We start from the raw sequence: 23,449 nt of genomic DNA on the forward strand, positions 1-23,449 counted from the left end.
TCGTGAACGTAACAGTTTCAGGAAGTGAACTGGTTTGTTCACGTTCGCGGCAAATAATTAGTTCTTATGAACGAACCGATCATGAACGACCCATCACTACTGTGCATGTGTGTGAGGATGTAGCCTATTCTGTGTGTGTGTGTGTGTGTGTGTGTGTGTGTGTGTGTGTGTGTGTGTGTGTGTGTGTGTGTGTGTGTGTGTGTGTGTGTGTGTGTGTGTGTGTGTGTGTGTGTGTGTATGCATTTGTGTGCATAGTTTCATTTGTATAGCGTGTATAGTAATTGCTTAATTGCAAGTGCGTGTTCTAAATACGCTGTGTGTGTGTGTGTGTGTGTGTGTGTGTGTGTGTGTGTGTGTGTGTGTGTGTCTGCTAGTAGTGTTTGTCCAGTAATTCATACATTTATTAGGGGAACCAGCATGTTTGTAATTGGAGCAATTATAATATGATCTCATGACAATTAAACTTTAATAGCACGCGGCTGAAATTCTGTACAGCACCGACTGTTTCTGGAGTAAAACAAAGCCTGATCTAAACTATTTGTACAGCTCCATTTGACAGCATACACAATACATCTAACCCATGTTTTAGCTATGAAACTGACCGTAGACTAGGCCAGTCCACACCAATGAAACTCCTTGTAACTCCTTGCAACATGCAACTACTTGCAACCATTATCCCTTAACTGGCCTTAAAACTGTTTTGTTGCAAGGAGTTGCGACTAGTTGCATTGGTGTGGTACCGAGTGACGCGTTAAACTTTTTCATGTTAAGGTCCCCCAAAATGATATGCATTTGCCCGCGGACCCCCCCATCTCAAAATATGTTGTTCCAGGGACCCCCCAGAAGCATAGATTTGAGTAAAAAAATGTTCGGTTAAAAAACCCTGTGAAAATGTGTGCAAATCATTGAATATCCTTATTCAATGATTTGCACACATTTTCATGATTATTCAAAATTAGCAGATCTACAAGCTCATAGCGCTGCACTCTGTGCCGTGCTATGAGCTTGTATATCTGCTATTTTTGAAAAGCCAAATAAATCTAAAAATGACACAGATTCTTTCCTGGTCTAAATGGGTTAAATTTGCTCATTGTATTTGTGTCTGTGACAACACATGATGTGTCTCTTAGCGTGAAGGCAAACATGACCGAATACCAGCAGCACCCAGTCAGCATCTTGACCAGACCCACTGTGAATGCCGGTGTTGTGCCGCCGGGCCAACACAAGCATGCACGTGTAGTGAATTCCTAAATTCAAACCACATTGCCTTCACACCAGTGGAGAGTTTTGGGCTAATGTGCTCAGGTTCACACGTGCTGCCCTCCACTGAGCCTGTGACTGATGGCTCTAACGGGGCTATCCCCTGTCTTTCCTTTTTTTTTCACCACAGGGCCCTTACCTGGCAAGGACATCACTCACCTCACCCCCTGGCGAGGCTAGTTATCCAACGTGGCGAGCACCCCGGCCCGTGGCGTTCCATTTCGGAGGGGAGTATTTGGTTACTATACAGTACACCCAGCGTACACACAGCAAGGTCAGCAGGGCCTGCTGGCAGCATAGACAGAAAGAGATGATGTCACTGCACAGGGAATATCAAAGAATCCTTCTCAACGTGGATATATAATTTAGAGCACATTAGCCAAAGTGATCCCATATTGTTACCTATGACCTGTGTAACAATGCCGTAGCGTGCATCTGCACTGGAACACATGGCACAGAACATGATTGTGAAGCCGGTACATCATGATTCAGCGCCGTTGTTGCCTGTCACACCTTACACTCTCTATGAAGCACACATTTCTCAAAGTATCTGAAACATGTATGTATAATAAATGTTAATAATAAAAACTTTAACAGTCATTTTAAACTGACTTTTTTCACACTGTGTTTAAAGGAGTTGTTCATCCAAAAAATAACTTATTTTCTATCAATTACACACCCCATGAAGCATTGAATTCATGGAGATTTTTTTGTTTTTGTCGCATTCCTAAGCCAATAATTTGATTACAGGTGGAAAGATGCTATTGCTAATGTATCCGGTAGGAAACTCAAAGGAGTCTCTTTGAGTCTCCTACCGGAAATACACCCGGTCATCAAATTATTGGCTCAGGAATGCGTAAAAAACTAAAACATCTCCATGAATTCAAGGCTTCATGGGGTGTGTAATTGATAGAAAACTAGAAAATGTGCTCCTCGGAGCACATTTTCTCCGCCAGTACTGTTCCTGATTAATCCTGTCTTACCTATTTATATTACATATTGTCACGTGAAGCTTGACCAATGTTAGCTTGGCTGAGACGGACGGACACACGGAAGGACAAGAACGAAAACATACTCTCCACCTCTGGCGGAGACAATAAATCATTTTTGGGTGAACTATTCCTTTAAGAGGCATTCCTTTGAGAGTGCAGGTGAAGCTTGCCATGTGTAGACCACACAAAGAGTTAATGATCAGAAATTGGGCAGGATCGGGTCATGGACGGAGTTGATGGAAGAAGGGGACAGCAAGTCTCCTGTTCGCAGTCGCACATCAAGTATAAACATGGGATATTGAAGACCGATTTCTATTCCCAAAGCAGATTGTATATGTGTGGGTTGTATTTGGGGCATATATATGTCGGTACGTGTGTAAAAGTGAACGGGGGAGAGGGAGAGACCGAGAAAGAGAGAGTGGGAGAGAAGGAACATGACAGATTATTGCAGCGTGTGATCCAGACGGGCTGCTTATTATTTGGGAAAATACTAGATGATTTATGCCCCTTTCCCCAGGGAAACAGAATTCCACAGTGATGTCATAACTGCACCTCCATCAGGGGGGCATAGGACTAGACCTCTGTTAAATGCACCTGTCCACACAAGCACATAAACAGCAAACACTGTCACAGTCCCATATACTATATGAAATACAGTCAGAAGTCACTTTAATTATTATTGGGAGCTGTGGTAAAAAAAATGTGTTAGAAGTGGGAACTTGAGACCCTGCGCTATGGAGCACATGCTCCACTTTGCAACGCTGTGATGGAAGTGGAGCGTGACAGCCAAAAGACGACTCATGTCATGTGTGTTGTTGTTGAGACAGTGTCGCATTTGAGGAAAATAAATAAACAATTGGCAGTTTGAATTCCCACTCACACTGTAAAATCCGCAGTGTTAATTTGAGTGTAAAAATGGACCTGTATCAAATGGACATTTTCTTTTCTTTTTTTTACAATTCTGTCAAAAGGCGGCAAACTGAGCTAATGTACACCAATGAACAAGAAGACCCGCTTGGGAGTTTCATGTTTCCATTGTTCTTTGCTTACGTTTTCTTGGACAGATCCAACAATGAATCAGTTTGTACAGTACAGCTTGCAGCATACAGCTCCCAAAGTGACAACAGCGTTAAATAATGGGCCCACGGAAAGCTACAGCACACTGCCTGTATATCGACGTAGGCCTCCCTATATATATGGGCTATATACAGTATATGGTACAACAATAAAATGAAACCCGCACTTCCAGCAATTCATCTCTCAAGATTGAACATGTTGCCGTAGCTGTGTGACTCTGTGAACTCTTTCACTGCTCAGCCAGAAAGCCTTAATCACTCAGTGTGTGCGTGCGACGTGCGTGCGTGTGTGCATGCTTAATGGTGTGTGTGTGTGTGAGAGGGAGAGAGACAGACAGACAGACAGACAGACAGACATGGTCATCTTGGGTTTGAACGTAACAACCTCTCTCACTGCTCTGCCACGTGCCACAACTCTGTCTCCTGGTCAAGGCTGTTGCTGACTTAGGTTAAACCAACACCTTAACTGCGACAACACCGACAGGGATGAAAGATATGAGAGAGAGAGAGAGAGGGAGGGAGAGAGAGCAGTCGGCCCCTGGTCTTGAGGGGTGACAGGGTCCAGAGGATAGCCATCTCTCTAATCATCACCAGCTCCGCTGGACCCCGGGGGCCTCGGTCCACACGGGGGAGGAACCCATTCATTAAGCCTTCAGTCAATCCACCGTGAAAACAAACACACATTAGCCCATGTCGTTCCATATGACTCACCGCCCCCTTTTCACTGCGGCCCGCAAATGTTAGCGTTGCCGGGCCGTTTCCTGTCCGCCATGCCTCGCCCTTTCCTCGCTGTTTGGCTGCCGCCCGCTGAGCTATCTGTCACTTTTAACTCTTAACCGCCGCACTCAGAGACCTGTGAGCCCGCCGACACGGGGACCAGCTGACATAGCAGAGACACCTTATCATTTGCAACGACTGCACCCAACGCCAAAGCGTTGGAAAGGATAAGGGAGTATTGTCTGGAAAAAAAAGAATGAATGAATAAGTGTAGAACATATCATATCTATTAGACATGTCTATGTGTGTTTTTGCAGGATGTCAAGGCCCCTATCCTGCTGGCTGAATGAATGTGTTATATGATGATGATTCGTCAATGGAATTTTAGGCATTGGGTCCCAAAGCAAACCTTTGCCCTATAAAACAATTGGGGGCAAGTAGACTGACTGATTGCAATGCATAGCCAAGTCTGTCAGACATGTCATATTAATCATACTTACAATAAACAAATCACATTCTTGCTATATCTCAAATCCATGTGTCTTATGAATGACCACCCTGGAACTACGGTATGGAAACTGATTCAGGGTCAGGGTTTCATTCTTGACGTTCATATTAAGGTTGTTGAGCTTTGTATGACCAACATCTACAATTTACAATTCAGGCATTTAGCAGATGCTCTTATCCAGAGGGACTTACAATAAGCAAGGTGTAGAAAACATTCAGGGCATATTTGCCAGCACTAGCCTACATATGGAGATCCCCATAGATGGAGACAATCGACCTGCAAGTCGTCATCATAGAGACCTAAACGTGCCATATGTACGGAGTCTGACATCAGCGAACCCTTCCCAGAAACTCCATGTATAGACATAACCATCACGTCCAGGACTGACGTAATGGTCCCATATTTGGGCATAACTGACATAGGCAGCTCCATATAGGGAGACGTCTGACACTATCTGACATCACCCTAGTGATGTCAGGACCGCAAGCCAGCAGTATAAGAGAGGCTCGACACACCTCGGTAGGGCAGTACCAGCAGCGACTCCGAGAGAGATTAACCACTAACGGAGAGAGAAGCATCGAAGAGATTCCAGCAATAGTCGATTGCCACAGCCTAAAGCATATTCTCGAAGTGGCTTGGGATCTGGTTAAAGAATCAGTCGATGATGGTTTCTATACAAGGTAAACACATGCATCAAATGCTTTGAGACAGTGTAGTGCCTCAGTAAACTAGGATCACAGGTAAACCGAGAACCTAGCATCAGACTCTAAACAATATCAAAACTTTATCTGTACATTGGAACTAAAGGATACCAGGTAAACAATGAACCTAGCATCTGTCTAAATAGCATGCTATGCAGTTCTAACTGCAATGGGGAAGTTTGTTTCACAGTTTGGGAGCCAGGAGGGAGAAGAGTTATGGATGACAGTGGAGCGTTGTCCTGTGTGTTTTAGAGAAGGTTCAGACAGGACAGCTTCCCTGTGTTAGCAAATAAATCGCCTATTTATTTGATTCCAGCTTCTCTGGATATGAGATGTACCATTAATGGTTTCTGAGTTAGACTAATGCACAGATTATCACACTAGAGGCCCTGGGGCAAGAGAATTCTATGGGCCCTCTCTTCCCTGTGTTAGGCGTAACATTTACATAAACTGTATGTTACTACAGCCTACTTCCATCCATCGTCATAGCTTGGGCTCCATTGATAAGAGAGTTGAGCAGTAATGGAACTAGGCACTGTATATGCCCCATAACAATATTGTTGACTATTATTGATGATCAACTATATGGGCTGTTATATTTATAGCTAAATGCGGTAGTTTCGCGGACTCTGTTTGCAATTGGGGACCTTTTCTTTCTAGGCTTGGGTTCATTTTCAATGATCATTTATCAGACTAAAGTATCATTTAAACGGCATTGTTACATTTTGCTGTTGATATTATTGAACTATTGCAAATGTATCTACTGTACACAGGAACATCTGTTTTTTCGAGTGGTTACCTGCTCTGCATGCCCTGTTATTTATGTGGAATGGTTAGACTGTCTAGTTGGTCCAGAGTGAAAGGAAACCATTTCCCCAGTATTTTAATAATGCAAATGCTTGACTTTGCCTGGCTCTATGACCATGATTGAGATTGAAAAAAAAGTCGAGTTGAATCAGGTTATAGCCAAAACTGACCAAGATATGTATCATCAGCAGTTTTAGTACAAAACCACATATGAGGGCTATTCCTTATGAATAGAGGATGTAGGCCAACATTATGCCAGCATTGTAATCTGTGAATGGATACATAAACCTTCCGAATGTGGAGGATGACTATGTTATCATGAAAACCATACATCTGCTATCAAATGGTCTATTTGGGATCATGACTCTGTCTTATTTCACAGCACTCACGGCTTCATGTGAGGCGAGAGCGTACGATGTCTCATATGTAAAAACATCAGCTACATGTGCCATAAGGTATGTATGTATGCCGTTATCCTTGAGTAAATATGAAACCGACGTGTTATACCATGTGATCTAAGTCTGGAGACTTACTCCCACAATTGATAACGGACATAACTGTTAAGTCGTTTCCTGTGCCTTTAAAGTAGACATTAGGCTCTGGAGTCCTGTGACTACACCTCATATATAATTTCTCCAAAGGTTGCAGTAGTGTTTAAAGAAAGCTGCCAAAATTCAGAAAATGCATCACAGTCTTTGTTTATCCCTACATTGTTTGGAAGGCATCACGTTTTGGCAATGCACACTTTGGCTTGAAACATGGTATGCATGCTTGCTGTAATGCAAAAGTATAACACAATACTGTGCATTGTCTAACACTCCCTCCCAGTGCATGAGGTGGGAGTGTGTTCAGTTGTCTGATGCTATAGTTCTGGCAATGGTATAGCAACGCTACACTGCCTTAAATGGGAAACAGGGAAAGCCAGATCTGTGCTTTTACTACAGCGTAGCTCTGATTAAGACCAGATTGTTGTGGGTTCTGACCCGTGTCCAAGTCCCACTCAGGGACAGAACACTGTTTACTCTGTGTTATGCATACATTTATTGTATATAATCTCCTTCTTCAGGCCCTCACTGTTCCGTCAGTGGAAATCCAAGCTGCTATCACTGCCAAATGGTTGTCTTGATTATGGGCAGTGAGGTTAGGTGTGCTGTGGGTCTAATTTAGATAGAAATAACCTGTACATAATGATGCAAAGGGGTGGTGACAGTTGAATACGCCTTCCATTAAGTTTCAGTCATACTCTATTAACTTGCCTGGCATTTCTCTCACACATCTGTATGCTTATAGATGATTCAGTCCTTTCCCTTTTGATCAATGCATAGACATAGTCTTTCTCTGCATATTGTGTAAGGGATCTTTATCACTATCTGGTGGTCAAAAGAGAAAGTTCATTTCCATCAGAAAATTTGAATGTTATTTGATAACACACTTAGGCATGACCCTCATGACTAGCCAATAGGCAAAGATAGGAGATGGTATGAAAGTAGTTCTCAAAGATAGAACAAAATTGAAACAGGGGAAAAAAAGTGTGGGTTGCAGCTATCAGGATGCCCGAAGCTAGGGGGGATAGCATTTGTACACCATACAGGGCAACTGAAAAAAGAAAAGCAAAAACAGAAAAAACATGTTTCTGTAACAAACAGTGGCATTTGCTGCAGTTGTGGTCCAAGTAAAATCGCTTTTGGCTCTGTTTAGAGGCCCCTCAATGTGTGATTAAAATTTGGGGTCGCTCTGACATGATTTCTGTAATTTAATTGGTCAAATGGGCCCCTCCTACATAGTCAAGTGGAATGGAATATGAAAAATAAGAATGATACACCTTTATGACATGACTAACGTGTAGCCTACTCACCGATTTGTGAGAATTTTGGACAACATCTGTAGGAGTAGCAAAAGTGTGTTTTGAAGAAAATGCAAATGACGGAAAATGTAGTTAGGCGGAAAAGGGAACATTTATATAAATATGCTGACTGAAATTTAGGCCAAAATGTAAATGGCTTGGTATAGTGCCACCATGAGGCCGATTTGAGTGTCTTCCTTGACCTACTCGGACTTTACAGTACTTACTTACTTATGCCTGACACCCCTACTGGGGTACGGTGGTGGAAAAAGTACTACATTTTTTTACTTAAGTAAAAGTATCAATACTGCAATATAGAAATACTCTGTTACAAGTAAAAGTCTGGAATTAAAAATGTACTTGGAGTTCAAGTGCAAAAGTCATCGCATCGAAATGTACTTAATAAAAGTACCAAAAGTAAAAGTACTTATTATGCAGAATGTCCCATTTCAATTTTTCAAATGTATAGAAATCTTTTGAAAATAGCAGACCTACAAGCTCACAATGCGTCTCGATGCAACACATTGTGAGCTTGTAGATCGGCTATTTTCAAATGGCCTAAATGTATATAGGGCTGAAGTGGTTAATGTATGTTTTGTAATAATAATCAAAATCTACAAAGTAACTAGTAAAGTTTTCAAATAATTGAAGTGGAGTAAGTACAATATTTGCCTCTGAGATGTAGTGGAGTAGAAGTAAAAGTATTGGAAATTGGAGATACTCAAGTAAAGTGCAAATACCTCAAAATTGTACCTAAGTACAGTACAGGGGACCTCCAGAGTTCTCGGTCACTGGCGTTCTTTTCCATCTGCGACCATGTGTATCCCTGTCTCTGGTGTCTGCCTGGAAGTCCCCATACCAGGTGTTTTTGGATGGCCTCCGTTTCTCTTCCCTTGAGGATTCCAAGTCAGAGCCTGTCTGGTGGCGTTTGACACTGGTTTGCGTAGTGTGTGCCCTATCCATCTCCATCTTCTTCGTCCAATTTCGTCTGCTGCCGGGAGTTGCGACCTACAGGGAGTGATTGATACTTTATTTGCCAAAAAAAAGCATAGGAAAGTACATTTCAATACAAGGTCTGCTAAAAGGATTTTAAACCCAAGAAAGCCTATGGCTTGTTTCCATTGGGGTCCTTTGTACTCATTGAAACATTTAATGACAGACAAATATACACTACTATACTCATATTAACACACTGCGTTAATATGAGTCTATCATATTTCACCCTGTCTCTCTCTCTCTCTCTCTCTCTCTCTCTCTCTCTCTCTGACCATGGTGGGACTAAACAATTTAGATTTGATTAGGTATAATGTCTTGAATGTCTCTCAGGTCCTGTTTACAATGCTTCTGTTCTCTTATCCATCTATGAAATAGATGGATACAGGTTCAGTCTGACTCTCTCAAGACAGATTCAGCTATTTTTTAAATTACCAAATGGGTTACCACTTCCCACATTGGTGGGCACCTAACCTTGTGGGCACCTCAACTTCAATTGGATGATTGCTTTTTTCCCCTTCAAAATGTAATAAAATAAATAATAAATGTATGCTTTGGATGTTATTGGGAAATAATGCATACAACTTTGAACATGCACAGTACATTATCAGACCTAAATGTACTCTTCAACTTCTTGTTTTATCCCCAAAATGACTATCCTAGGCTTTGTAGCAATTTGTGGAAATATTGGGCCTTAAATGTAAACTTAAAAATATTATTTGTATTTGGCCCCATCCCTCATTTGTCAAATAAATGTAGGGTGCCCAAAATCCTCAGGTGCCCACTGTTCCCGGTTAGAGCACCTGATTGAGAGAAATGTGCTTAACAACAGAAATGACAGTTTGTTTTTGTCCATTATTACAGCTAAGCTTAATACCAAATAAAACAAAACGCCTGGGTACGGATAGCATAATAACATCGCATCGCCAGGCTTTTCCACACGGTCAATAATGACTGCATGGGAAACTAAAGTTTTAAAATACTGGTAGTGGTCTAGTGGAATAAAAGAATAATATTTGCCTCTGAGAGTACTTGAGTAAATGTACTTACCTTAAACTGTGCAGTGTACACCACTGGTTGCATGTTTGTGCTATGTTTGTGCCTCTTTACTAGCCGTAGTTATACGTCATCGAAACTCGCCAGATTGAACGTGAATGGAAAAGCATTTGTGAGAATTTGTGACCTTCTTTTGTCATTTGAATTGTCTTGTCGGTGAGATATACATTTTGTGTGATTGTGTCTTTAATATGACATAGCATGTTTCAATGCTTAAAAGGTTTCATGTTGGTTTTGTTTACTTTAACGAACGCGATAATGTCCACTAATATGTAATGTAGCCAATGCTGCTAAGTGCTAGCCTATGCATGTCTGTTATCTGCTGATGCCAAGATGTTGTTTACAGTAACTGTATACCAGTTATATATCTGCTACCCTTCTTTACACCTAATTAAATCCCAATTAAATCAAATACAGGATAGAGACGTTATTTGACACTCCACACAGCTCAGTCTAAGACAGGGGTCTTAAACGTTTTTCAGACCAAGGACCCCCTTGCTGAGAGAGAGATGAAGCAGGGACCCCCACTGCATACTGTATAAAATTGTGTTGCAGATGAAACTTTTTCATAGATTTCATAGATAGCTTCTAGACTTGCACTATCATCAGTGTATGTTGGATTCATGTTAATGTGTATTTTAAGACATTTAACCATTTTAATCGTCAATACTTACCTTTCACACTGTACTTAATCTGCTCGTTTTTCCCCTCTACGACACCAAACCTCTTTGCCGAAAAAAAGCAGATCTACAAGCTCAAGCAAGAGGCGCTGTGAGCTTGTAGATCTGCTATTTTTGGCTAATGTTCTACTCGGAATAGGAATGAACCCTATTCAAGTGGTTAATGTAAAAATACATATCCCATCATACAAAGATTTGGCGGCCCCCCCTGTAGTAACTCTGGAGGACCCCCTAGGGGTCCCGGACCCCCTGTTGATGACCCCTGGTCTAAGACACTAATACGTTTGTGTCATCTTTTTATGCTCCAAAGGTAACCTAGACTTGATTCAAGACTGAAGGATGTCGGCGAGGCAGGCGTCAGTCCATGCCAAATGGATAATTGGCAGAGTAATAGGCACCAAAATGGAAAAAACTGCTAAAGTGCGAGTCACAAGGCTCGTGCTGGACTCTTACTTGCTCAAGGTAAGTGTCCGCAGCTCACTCTTGGGATGGATGACTCAGGGACATTCAGGGAGGTTTTTCAGATGAGAAATAAGAGTGAAAATAACTGGTTATGACAGCAGTTTACTTTTATATTTAATTGCCCTGTCAACATAGCCGCAAGCAACTCGGATGCTATAATGCTATCTGGCATCTAGAGTTGCAATACCAACCCTTGACAGCCCATACATCCAAACAGAAAAGACCTGATCTGATTGTATTAAACAACGTTTAAACTCACCACGATTGCAGCTGTACGGAAAGCTTGGATTATCCTCTTTGTATCTGTCAAGTCTTTGTTTCATGACAACGCACAGTTGTTCAGTTCAGTTCAGTTTTATTTTCAGTTCCTTTGGACAAGTATACAAAATACAGAATAGATAAATATATATATATAAAAATATGTATATGTACATACAATTAATTAATTTGGTTAATATATTTACACTAGTATTCATAATAACATTCATAACATGACAACGCACAGTTGTCATGTTATGAGCAACTTTCTGTCAATAAATTCTGTGCAGGTGATTATTTTTCGAAGTGTTCGAGTTTGGATGCGGTCCTGCGTACCACCCATTTCTAATTGCACATAATGAAGGAGGCAGCAGGATGTTGTGTTATTGAAAAATAACAAATAACAACAAAATAAATTACATCCTTCTGTTTAAAATATGTTTCCCCAACCCAAGAATGATGACATATTATATATGACATAACATAGTATGTATAGAATTACCTTATTTTACTGCTTTGTGTCTTTTTTGTCCCTAACATCTAATACCAACAACTCATCCATGTCTTCCCCACAGTACTTCAACAAGAGGAAGACTTACTTTGCTCACGATGCTTTACAGCAGTGCACGGTGGGAGATGTTGTTCTTCTCAAGGCCCTGCCGGAGCCCAGGTCGAAACATGTGAAGCATGAACTGTCTGAGATAGTGTACAAAGTAGGAAGGGTGGTTGACCCACTGACGGGAAAGAAAGTCGCAGGGACTGAATTTCTGGAGCCATTGACTGATCTCACTCACAGTCTGGAAGAGGAGACGTCATTAACCGAAAAACTAGAGGAGCTGAATATCTCTGCTGCTGTCTCCTCTGGAACCTCAACCCATGCTTCCACGCCAACCCCAACACCCTGAGCACAGCCCAACTTATGTTTGTCTTGTATGTACTACTAATGTTGTATAACATGCCTACTACTGGAAGAACATCTCTGGTCTCAATGTAAACACAAGTGCACAAGGACTGAAATATAACAAAGTACTTGGAGACTTCAGTACACAACCTCTGCTGCTCACCGAGGTACACACGTGGAATTAAAGACTTTTACAGCTTACTGGTAGCTACTATTCCACAGCAGCTACTGTGCCATTTTCACACACATTTGTGATGCACTGCAAGTTGTTTCACTCACAATCAGAATAAAGATGTTATAACCAGTTATAAAAAGCTAGAATTTGTATTTATTTTTCTTGAACAGGATGGTTTCCCTAGAATTGCCCAGAAAGAACATTTTCTCATACAAGACTAAAGGCATTGGTGTCATGCGGACTGGTATTTTCATTGCAAAGAGTCATAATAATGGACATACTGCCACCCAGTGACAGCCAATCCTTTCAGCCAGGATTACATAGGAGCCAAAAGGCAAACTGCACTGCATTGTCCTGCCAAAGTAATCCATTGCTTTCATTTCTCTAGACATGTATATCACACAATGTATTTCTGACAGATGACATTGGCCTATGTCAGGCGTCAACAAGTACGTCTGCCCGTAGGCCAGACTTGACTTCTAAGCTATTAGATAGAGGCGAGGCCAGAACATAATGACTAATTTAAGAACTGGAACTTGCAGCAAACCGCCTTATATAAATGACTATATTACTATAAAAGTTAATAAATAATTATTTAATATGTGGTATAAATGTAGATAGAACTGTGTGTAGTCAAATTTTACAGGCACAGATAGAAATATACCTCAAGGCCACATTCTTTAATGTTGCATTTAGAGGACATTTATGTAATTAAAAGTTTTTCTTTTGTTTTATCTGGAGACAGACAGTCATACTCCCTTTTCACACAGAGTAGAACAAGAGCTCTTTCTTTGTTCAAGGTCTCTTGGATAGAGAGAGAAACAGGTCTTCTTGTGCATAATTTAAGGCATGTGAAAAATTATTTGAGAACGCATTATGGCTGCTTCTCAGCTTACAGAATGTTGCTCAGTTTATCAATCTAGACTCAACTTTGGACAACAAAATATGTATTACCCAGGAACGATATATATATATATATATCCCATTTTATTATTGGATTGTAATTAGTAATGTATTAATGTGTTCATCAATATTTTGTTGCAGCTAGTAAAGGTGGGGTTGATTTAAATCACTTTGTGTTGCTGGGTAGCTCAACCTATAATGATAATAATAATAGAACAAGAACAATATTTGCCTCTGAGATGTATTGGAGTATACGTATAATAACAAAAAAATAATAGAAATACACAAGTAAAGTAAAACCAGTTGTGGAAAGTAAATAAATACATTTACTCAAGTGCTGTACTTAAGTACAATTTTGAGGCATTTTTTACTTTACTGGAGTATTTTCAATTTTCTGTATTTTTACTTCTACTCATTTACATCTCAGAGGCAAATATTATACTTTTACTCCACTCCAATTTTTTTTAAACATTAGTTACTAGTTAGTAGTTACTTTGTAGATGTTGATTAGTATTAGCCTAAAAACATACATCAACCACTTGAGCCCTATATACATTTCGGCCATTTGTAACTAGCCATTTGTAAATAGCCATAGATCTACAAGCTCACATTGTGAGATTGTAGATCTGCTATTTTCAAAGGATTTTTATACATTTGAAAACTTGTGAAATAGGACATTCTGCATAATGAGTAGTTTCTACTTTTGGTACTTTAAGTATATTTTACTTATACTATATACAATACTTTTATACTTTTAACTCAAGTACATTTTTAGCACAGAACTAATTGATTGATTGATTGATGTACTTTATTTAGTAAGACATGAGAACAACAGTACATGTAAGTAAAAAAAAAAAAAACTAAAACTTGTACTTGTAACAGATACTTTAAATAAATTCAGTACAAAATGTGAGTACTTTTTCCACCACTGAGCAGGTGTGATCTGATTTGTCACACTGGTAGTAGCTGCCCCCCCCCCCCCCCCCCCCCCCCCTCCCTCTTTCTCTCTAAACAAACAACCAACCAGCAGCACTAACAACACACACACTCAGCTTTCTGTGGAAAGATGGCGACCAGAGTCCTTCAGAGTGTGGCCAACGGCCTCAAACACCCCAGAAACGGCCTCCAGACGAGCGGACAGCAGGTCACAGTCATCATCAGGTTTGGTTCTGCACAATGCAAACAGAGTCATAAATGATTCCCATGAAGTGTCAGCTGTGTTCCTTCATACACTTCCATGTTTAGAGTTCAGTCTGTCAGTGTGCTAGCTGGCTAATGCTAACGCCAGGCTAACCGCTGTGCATTGGATCCCCAGTGTAACGTAGCTTACCAGCGTTAGCTGCGCTAAACCCCATATGCTACTACTTGGTCATTCCGACGTATTAACTGCCATATGTACAAAGTGAACTTGTTTAACAACTGGATTCGTGCATGTTCTGTGACTTTGCCATGTGATCAGTGTCAGTTACTTGCAGAAATCTGACCTCGGGGGTGAGTCAGTCCTAAACACAATTCAACTTCAAGGTCAAAATGCAGCGGACTATTATACAGCTTCACAACTTATCTCCTCAGTTTATTGTTGTTTTGTTTATTGCACATGGCTATAGTGTGGTTTGCCTATATGTGCGGCTGTTGTTGGTGTGTTAACTAATAACTTAGGTTGTCTTACAAACTTTTCTGATTTACTTTGGTTGCAGTGCTCAGTGCTGCCTGTGCCACCTGGCAAGCTGTCAACACAAGCCCCATGAAACAAACCATCACTGTTACCATACTATTACACAGTGTTCCAACTTAATGCACATACAGCACACTGATCTGCTTAGAGCACATTGCACTGGGGTATTTAACCCTTATGGAGAAAGAAGTGGTGGAAAAATGACTCAAATGTTTTGCTTAAGTAAAAGTATCAATAGTGCAATGTAGAAATACTCTGTTACAATAAAAGACTAGAATTCAAAATGCACTTGGGTAGAAGTATAAAAGTATTGGCATAAAAAATGACTTAAAGTATGAAAAATAAAAGTACTCATTATGCAGAATGTCCCATTGCAAGTTTTCAAATGTATAAAAATCTTTTGAAAATAGCAGATCTACAAGCACACAATGCATTGCATTGTGAGCTTGTAGAGCAGCTATTTTCAAATGGCCGAAATGTATAGGGCTGTAGTGGTTAATGTATGTTTTGTAATTATAATCAAAATCTACAAAGTAACTCAAGTTTTCAAATAATTGTAGGAGTAAAAGTACAATATTTACCTCTGAGATGTAGTGGATTAAAAGTATTGGAAATTGGAAATACTCCAGTAAAGTACAAATACCTCAATCGTACTTAAGTACAGTACTTGAGTACATGTACTTAGTTACTTTCCACCACTGGGTAAAAGGTAACAGGAAACTGAAGTGTTGGCTTACTTGAGGTAGTAAATGTTGACTAATCCTTTGGCTGCTTGCAGCTTTGCAGTCTAAACTGCGAACCTTAGGCCCATAGCCGTGGAACGTCTATAAAGAATGTAGTGGACACTTAAAAACATAAAAAAGTCTTGCCTCTGTGTACACTACATGATTTAGCAAAGACTAAGTCATGTGACTGAGTCATGTGATATCACACATTACTACTGTACAAGCATTTTCTCTGAGGTTATTGACTTTTTGTGCAGCATTATGTTCATAGGATTTAAGAAGACTAGTGGTTCAGTGTTAAAATTCAGGCTGGTAACGGGAGACATACACTCATGATGAAACTCGGAATAAAATAAAATCAAAGCTAATATTTATTGCTATAGGCTAAATTGTGTTTAGGTGACAGAATTTGGTTGACCCTGAGATGCCACGGAATTGTGATTCATGATTTGTGCATGATGCCTGAGCCTGCTATTTACGGTCTCTCTTCTTCTTTGTGTCCTGCCTCATAGGAGCCTGTCAGCCTCCCACAATAGGAACCGTGAAGACAGCTGGTTCAAGTCTCTGTTTGTCAGAAAGGTTGATCCCAGAAAAGATGCTCACTCTCACCTGCTTGCTAAGAAGGAAGACAACAATCTCTATAAAATACAATGTATGGGTCCATCTTTACTTTGACACTTTAAATTATTGTCTTTGATAGTCATGTAAAGGTGCTGGTGGGGCCACTGTTCTCAGTGAGATTACGTAATAAAAAAAATCTGATTTGATGATGATAGGCCCAGTATAGAGCGCGGGCAATGAAGTATGGGTTAGATTCAAGTCCAGTGTCATGGTGATCACAATGCCTTGGATATGATGCAGAGAAACTCAAAGTTTGGAATCTGATTGGGAAAGTGAGTCTGAAAGCATTTAGGGGGCCATTCTTCTGGGGGGAAAAGGAAACAAACACCGTACTCGCCCAGTTAGAGGAACTGCTGTTCTGGTGCCTGGAGAGAGAGTAATAAACAATACAATATTAAAGCACTACATTGAAATTTATGTCCACTTTTATACAAAATAGTCTTACATGCAGGTGTCACGTCACTAGATGGAACAGGATTATCATGCTTTGATTGTGATTTTATAGGATTAGCCTGGATTAAAATACTTTTTCTCCTAGGCAAATGTAACATGTTACTTAAAACACACATTTTTCTCTTTTAGTTCACAATGTCAAGCCCGAGTGCCTAGATGATTACAACAAACTTTGGTAAGAGATCTCTGTTTAGCTTTCTCATTTCACATAAGAGCTCTGACTAGCAACTTGTTTTGTAAACACTAGATCCTGTAGTTGAAATGGTGTGTGTCTGTCTTTTTAGTGAAGAGGTCCTGCCTGCCATTCACGCGGACCCTCACTACCCCTGTGAGCTAGTTGGCACCTGGAACACATGGTATGGAGAGCAGGACCAGGCAGGTAAGGGTGACCCCTAAGCCCTACGTCTCTTAACACGTCCATTAGCAAAACCCATAGAATGTACATGGGACTTACGAGCTATCAGTAGCCCAACAGACAAATGGTGCTTTGCCTGCAGTATATATGTTGCTTCTCACACTACTGCTGCTGGCATTTGGAATCGGGGTACGGAAGACTTTGCCCTTTAGCCCTGACCTTAAACAACTCGGTCACAGTTATTTCTTTAAGACACCTGTGCTTGTCCTCCCTCACAGTGACAATGCTGTTTTGTCTGTAGATTTACTGGTTCTTTCTCTGGCTGTGGTTATTTTGTTCTTGGGATGACATTTTGTTAAGCCCCCAGCTGGAACATATTTAGAATATTAAAATACCCCACAGGATTTGTGGCACAGATGCTCTAAAAATAAAATGAAAATAAGCAGTTGGGTATTTGATACTCATACAAAATAGAAAATAACATTTCATCTTTGTATTGTCAAAAAAAAGAAAGAGAAAACACCAGGAATGACAGAGAAAACACCAGGATGAGTCTTTATTTCTAACTAGTCAGGTTTGAGACTATATTTTCCAATTTGTATTTTTCACATTCCAATGACATAACATGACTGTCCTTGGCTGATGCAGTACAACACATGATGGCTCACTTCCTATTGCAAATGCAGGGTCAGTGAGACGAAACTAATGAGTGATTCGACTGAGCGAGACCAGTGTTCACTCTTTCTCCTTGTATTTCCTAGTTCACCTGTGGAGATACCGGGGAGGATACCCGGCCCTCACCGAGGTCATGAACAAACTCAGGCTGAATAAGGTACGCGTGGTCATTGCTGTAGAGTACTGGTTCTCAACGTGGGGATCGGGGACCCCCGGCGTCTTAGAGGCGGTTCCAAGGGGTCAACAGCAAAATGATTGATGGTTAAGAACCAAATGGGCCACTATGGGGTCTGTGGATTTTTACAGTGAGATCGTATCAAATGGTCGTCCATGGCCTAATGCCTATCAAACTAAGGGTCCTTGAAATTAAAAAGGTTGTGAATCACTGTTGTAGAGCAAACTGACAGTGAGGCCTGTGGGCCAACACTGTCCACACAAAACGTACATTGGACCCCATGACTAATTTCTTAACTCCAGCTGTAGTAGACTTACTGTAATATTTAAATTAAAACCAAGTTTTGTCTCTGATTTTGGGACACTGATGGTATTTGGAATTTCCCGGGGATCAATAAAGGTTGTTTGTACCACTTGTCCTTTCTGTAGGAGTTTATGGACTACAGGAACGAGAGGGGAAAGATGCTTCTGTCCCGTCGCAACCAACTACTGCTGGAGTTCAGCTTTTGGAATGAACCTATGCCACGCGAGGGGCCCAACATATACGAGCTCCGTTCATACCAGCTTAGGGTGAGTGTTTGTCTTAGTTCTGTTTTGGGTACAGTATTTTGATGCATTTTATTTACTTGAATTTTGGTTTACACATCAACCAAACAATGGTTTATATACCTAATGTTGTAGTAAATAGAGGGCTAGCTGGCAGCCTGTTTTGTTTTCTCAGATTATTAATTTCTTTGAATCGGTGTATGACCTTTTTGTAATTAGTTCATGTGTGATGTGATTGTATTCTTGAAAGTGATTGGATGTACTTTGGTTGATGCTCAGATATAATCACAGTAAAGCACACTCTTGGGTATTCTCATTATAATAGAAATTTCCTCTCCTAAAGTAGTTACTTTTTCTTGTATCTCCCTATCAAGTCACTGACTCTTTTTTTCTAATTCTTTTTCAGCCAGGGACTATGATAGAGTGGGGAAATTACTGGTAAGGCAGGCAGCAGTTTCTCATCCATATCTACTGGTAGTTGGCGACTGTACAGTACATTGTACTCTTCAATAGAACAGTGCAACATGACTCATGCTTTTGTTTTATACTACTGGGGAATAAGTGTTTCCTACCATATTATTGCCTTTACAGATTGTAGAAGCTGAATATGAATGAACGGTACCTCTCACATACATCTATGCATGTCCTTTTAGCATGTGTCAAGGATAATTTACATTAAGAGTCTAGCCTAATTCTATTTCATTTATTGTATGGCAAATCTGATATACTGTGCCATGCAATTTCGACTGAGAATATGTTACATAATCAAAGGAAATGCAGGGAGAAATTGGTGTAAATTTGAAAAATGATAAAATACAAATGATTGTGGACCATAGGGAAAACAAAACACCTTTAATAATTTATAATGGGGACAAAAATGATAATGTAGTATCTATAATTCGATGTAGTCAATGATCATTTGATTTGGAATTGGAATATCTGTTCTCTTAAATCTTGTTTATAATATGAATATTATTAATTCTAACATGTCATTAATGTAATATATTATTCACAACTCCTTACTGCCAGCCTTTTGACAGTGTGACCTAAGTGCTCTCTCTTCTTTAGGGCTCGTGCCATTAACTTCCGCCAACACAACCATGAGGCTTGTGGAGGCTTCTTCTCTCAGATTGGAAATCTCTACATGGTGCACCACCTATGGGGTAAGCAGGGTTAATCCATTCTCATGAAACGTCTGTCTAAAATACCATGGAGTTGTACGACTTCTGCACCACACAGGAAGTTGATTATGACATACTGTAGATTAGCATGTCAGCAGTGGTACTCAGATATTTTACTTAGGTAAAAGTAGCAATACCGCATTATAAAAATACAATGTTACAAGTAAAAGGCATGTGTTCAAAATGTTACTTGAGTAAAAATACAAAAGTATTGGCATCAAAATATACTTAAAGTACCAAAAGTAAAAGTACTAAAATGTTTGAAAATAGCAGATCTACAAGCTCACAACGTAACTAAAGTTTTCAAAAGATTGTAGTGGAGTAAAAGTACAATATTTGCCTCTGAGATGTAGTGGAGTAGAAGTAAAAGTACTGAAAATTGCTCAAAATATACTTGAGTAAATGGTCTTACCACTGCATATCAGTCACATGCATACAAGTGGTCCACTGCTGTAAAAAAAAAGAAGAAAGAAAAATCTTTAGTACAGTATGCCACGAACATTTTCACATTTTAGCTTGCAAAAGTGCTCTAGTCTCGGGGTGACGAGTACAAAAACCTAACACAAGCGACATCCATCTCACTCTCCTCCTCAGCATACAAAGATCTTCAGGCAAGAGAAGACACCAGAAATAATGCCTGGCAACAAGAAGGTTGGGATGAAGTGGTTTATTACACAGGTGAGCTGGGAGTGTAGATTTTCTCTTTATTTATGATATCACACTCTCAATAACTATGATTCCATGTCAGTCAAGTATTAATTGTCTCCGCCAGAGGTGGAGAGTATGTTTTCGTTCTTGTCCTTCCGTGTGTCCGTCCGTCTCAGCCAAGCTAACATTGGTCAAGCTTCACGTGACACGTGACAATATGTTGTCACCAATGCTTTTGATTGGCTAGCAAGACGCATGACGAAATAAAAACCTATAAATAGGTGTGTCACTTCAAAAAATCATTTATATATTTTGAAGTGAGCTTCCATCAGCCAAGCTAACATTGGTCAAGTGACACGTGACAATATGTAATATAAATAGGTAAGACAGGATTAATCAGGAACAGTATTGGCGGAGACCTCTGCTCCGAGGAGCACATTTTCTAGTTTAATATAACTTATGATTTATCACCTACAAAGTGATGTTAGAAATTAGAAACTGTCAATAAAAAAGAAAGCAATGTTCAATTATTGACTTGTCTGCTGTTCTTTTGCTCAGTACTTAAAGACTTGTGCATGTGTTTTCTAATGTAGCTACATGCTAAACTCAGGTAGCCTGAATTCTTAAGCTCAGCTGATGTAAACACAGTTTAATCAGTAAATCAGTTTTAAAGCAAGACTGACAGTTAGATACGTGCATAGATCTTGTCCTCTGATTAACCACTTTATCCCTTGCATCCCTATTTTGGGCATTATTCCCTTTCATTTATTTTATTTTGTATTTTTGTACATACATTTACTAGTCTTGATTTATGTTTCATTTATTTTGTTTCATTGTTTGCTTTGCCAATGTATGTTTCCTCATGCCAATAAAGCCCCTATGAATTGAATTGCATTGCATGTCATTATAGGTGAACGTTTTCACAGTTGTTTGAAAACAGAAGATCTACAAGCACACAACGTGTCACGATGCAACACATAAACTAGCTGTTAGGTGGTTAAATCTCTTGACTCAGAAAACGAAAATCACAATCAATGTTTCTTTTTCTCTCTTGCAGTTCCTCTCATTCAGCACATGGAGTCTAGAATAATGATTCCCATGAAGAAGTCGCCCATGAAGTAATACCTGTGCCAGTGCCCAGGGTGCGGAACTCTTCACAACCACAGCTACTACCACACTGATCCATAGAGCGTAACAAACTGTCTGGGGTGTGCACTGCCACTGATCATTAATGGTGGCATCGACACGTCACTTCAATTTATTTCAGTTTTTATTTGCTTTGATTTCTCTTCTTTTGTTGTCACAATGACTGTATGTGTTACAGATGAAATTTGTTACTGATCCATAAATGCTATTGAAATGCAAGATTCCCTCTTGCTGTCTCCTTATTTTTTAAAGGGACAGCTGAAGATTTTAAGAAGCCTGTCAGATTTATGACGATCTGTCAGTCCTTAATGGTTTGTCAAGTACAGTAGATACAACAGTGCTTTTATTGGAATTAGAGGTCATTCTATTGCATATTTGTAAGCAATGGTAACTCGAACCATTGGAACTGAAAACTGTACATTATGGTGCTTCCATTATCTCAAATGTTAAAGTGATTTTGGTTTGAAGGACTCATGTCATGATAAATAAGTTATACTATCAATTTGTAAGCACAAAATCGGAGTGCTTACAACTAGAGCCGATGAAGTGATGATTATTTCTCAGTGACAGTGGCCCATGATCTTTTGGGTATTTGTCGTCTTAATCTTATGCACCTAATCTGGATTCTATTCCTCAAAACATGACTTTCCCTTCTTGTGATTTAAACTTACCACAATGATAATGGTTTTGAATCAAATTTTGGCTGGAGTTGGAGTAATGATTACAAGATGATGAGCACACAACAGTTCAGAGTCAGACTTTTCACATGGACAGGAAAGGGAGCTCCTATCTGAAAATGAACATAGCCGTTTCATATGTAAACCGGAGTGGTCTGTCTACACTCTGTGAAACAGACCTATGCTGACTGCTCTTGCTAACTGCTCTTGTATGTTAACTCTGGAATCAATAGGCTTCTGACTCTTATACATCAGAGTTTAGATTCTCAAATGTTTCAAAATTAGTTTTTTTTTTTTTTTTACTTGAACAAAACCACCAGTATCCCCCCTTCATCAGTTTTATGATAGGTGATTGTGTGCTGTAATTGAATGTTTTTGACAAGATAAATTGGTCAGATTGTAGATATACAGTACATAGTGGGGCTGTTGAGGTCAATCATTTATTTGTAAATTAAATCTGGGGATTCTATACTATCAAAGCAGGTGGACAGGATAGGAGATCTCTCAAATGTGGTAAATGTGAAATGCAGTGCTTTAATACGATTAGTTGTACATATTGAATTAAACTTTGAATGGAAATGCTGTGTTGTGAACTTTCTCCTAAGCCAAGTTCAATATTACACAAGCTAGTTTAGTCTGTGGTGTATATGTCTTGAGGATTTCACTGTGCATGTGTCCTTCAGGGACCTTCATCTGGGCATAAGTGTCTTTGTGGATCCTTGTGTTCTGAACCAGGAACAGGTGCTGGTTGACTCCCACTGTTAATACAGGGGGAAGCTGAGGGAGATGTCCAACACTCAAGGACTTTAGTCATTTGGCCATAAATTACACACTGTGTGTTATGCAGATGTTCCAAGCAATCCAGCCACACTCATATTTTCTTATGCATTAGAGCAGAAAGATAGAATGGGTTCATTTTGGGGAATAAATAATGCAATGATCATATATAGTTGTGTGTGTCCCAGTTTAGGCCTCAACAGTACACAGTAAAATACTCAATTGTTAATGTATCAATTTTTGTCCTGTGTAGACGATAGAGTATCATAGTTTAAGACACCATTCCATTCATGTCTGAATTGCTGGCTGGCTCTGCTACAGCAAAGTTGCCAAGCTGTTTGTATCTCAAACTCATCATTATTGTCACATCACATAAAAAAGTAACTAAAATGTGTAGGCTATAAAGGTATATACTGTATAATGTACACGCACAAGAATGATTCTGAGGTTTTTACTCAGTCAAC

At 39.8% G+C, this 23,449-nt stretch overlaps 2 protein-coding genes across 3 annotated transcripts; both read left to right on the forward strand.

The window, feature by feature from the left end:
* The first annotated feature begins 10,026 nt into the window (after positions 1-10,026).
* mrps17 (mitochondrial ribosomal protein S17) lies at positions 10,027-12,551 on the forward strand. 2 transcript variants are annotated; one of them, XM_084073709.1, is made up of 3 exons: positions 10,027-10,109; positions 10,944-11,095; positions 11,929-12,551. In XM_084073709.1, exons 2-3 carry the CDS (start codon positions 10,973-10,975, stop codon positions 12,256-12,258), a joined length of 453 nt encoding a protein of 150 aa, XP_083929835.1. In that variant the 5' UTR covers positions 10,027-10,109; positions 10,944-10,972; the 3' UTR covers positions 12,259-12,551. The 2 variants fall into 2 exon arrangements, with proteins under 2 accessions (XP_083929835.1, XP_083929836.1); XM_084073710.1 differs by having other exon boundaries at positions 10,027-10,065.
* Positions 12,552-14,369: 1,818 nt separating this feature from the next.
* On the forward strand, positions 14,370-22,787 carry LOC311057793 (protein NipSnap homolog 2-like). Its single transcript, XM_084074879.1, has 10 exons — positions 14,370-14,493; positions 16,245-16,384; positions 16,936-16,981; positions 17,091-17,185; positions 17,923-17,993; positions 18,440-18,580; positions 18,963-18,994; positions 19,625-19,719; positions 20,332-20,415; positions 21,443-22,787. Exons 1-10 carry the CDS (start codon positions 14,399-14,401, stop codon positions 21,505-21,507), a joined length of 864 nt encoding a protein of 287 aa, XP_083931005.1. The 5' UTR covers positions 14,370-14,398; the 3' UTR covers positions 21,508-22,787.
* Positions 22,788-23,449: the final 662 nt, after the last annotated feature.

This window comes from Gymnoscopelus microlampas, assembly GCF_963454915.1.
Source record: "Gymnoscopelus microlampas genome assembly, chromosome: 12".
Taxonomy (NCBI): Eukaryota; Metazoa; Chordata; class Actinopteri; order Myctophiformes; family Myctophidae; genus Gymnoscopelus; species Gymnoscopelus microlampas.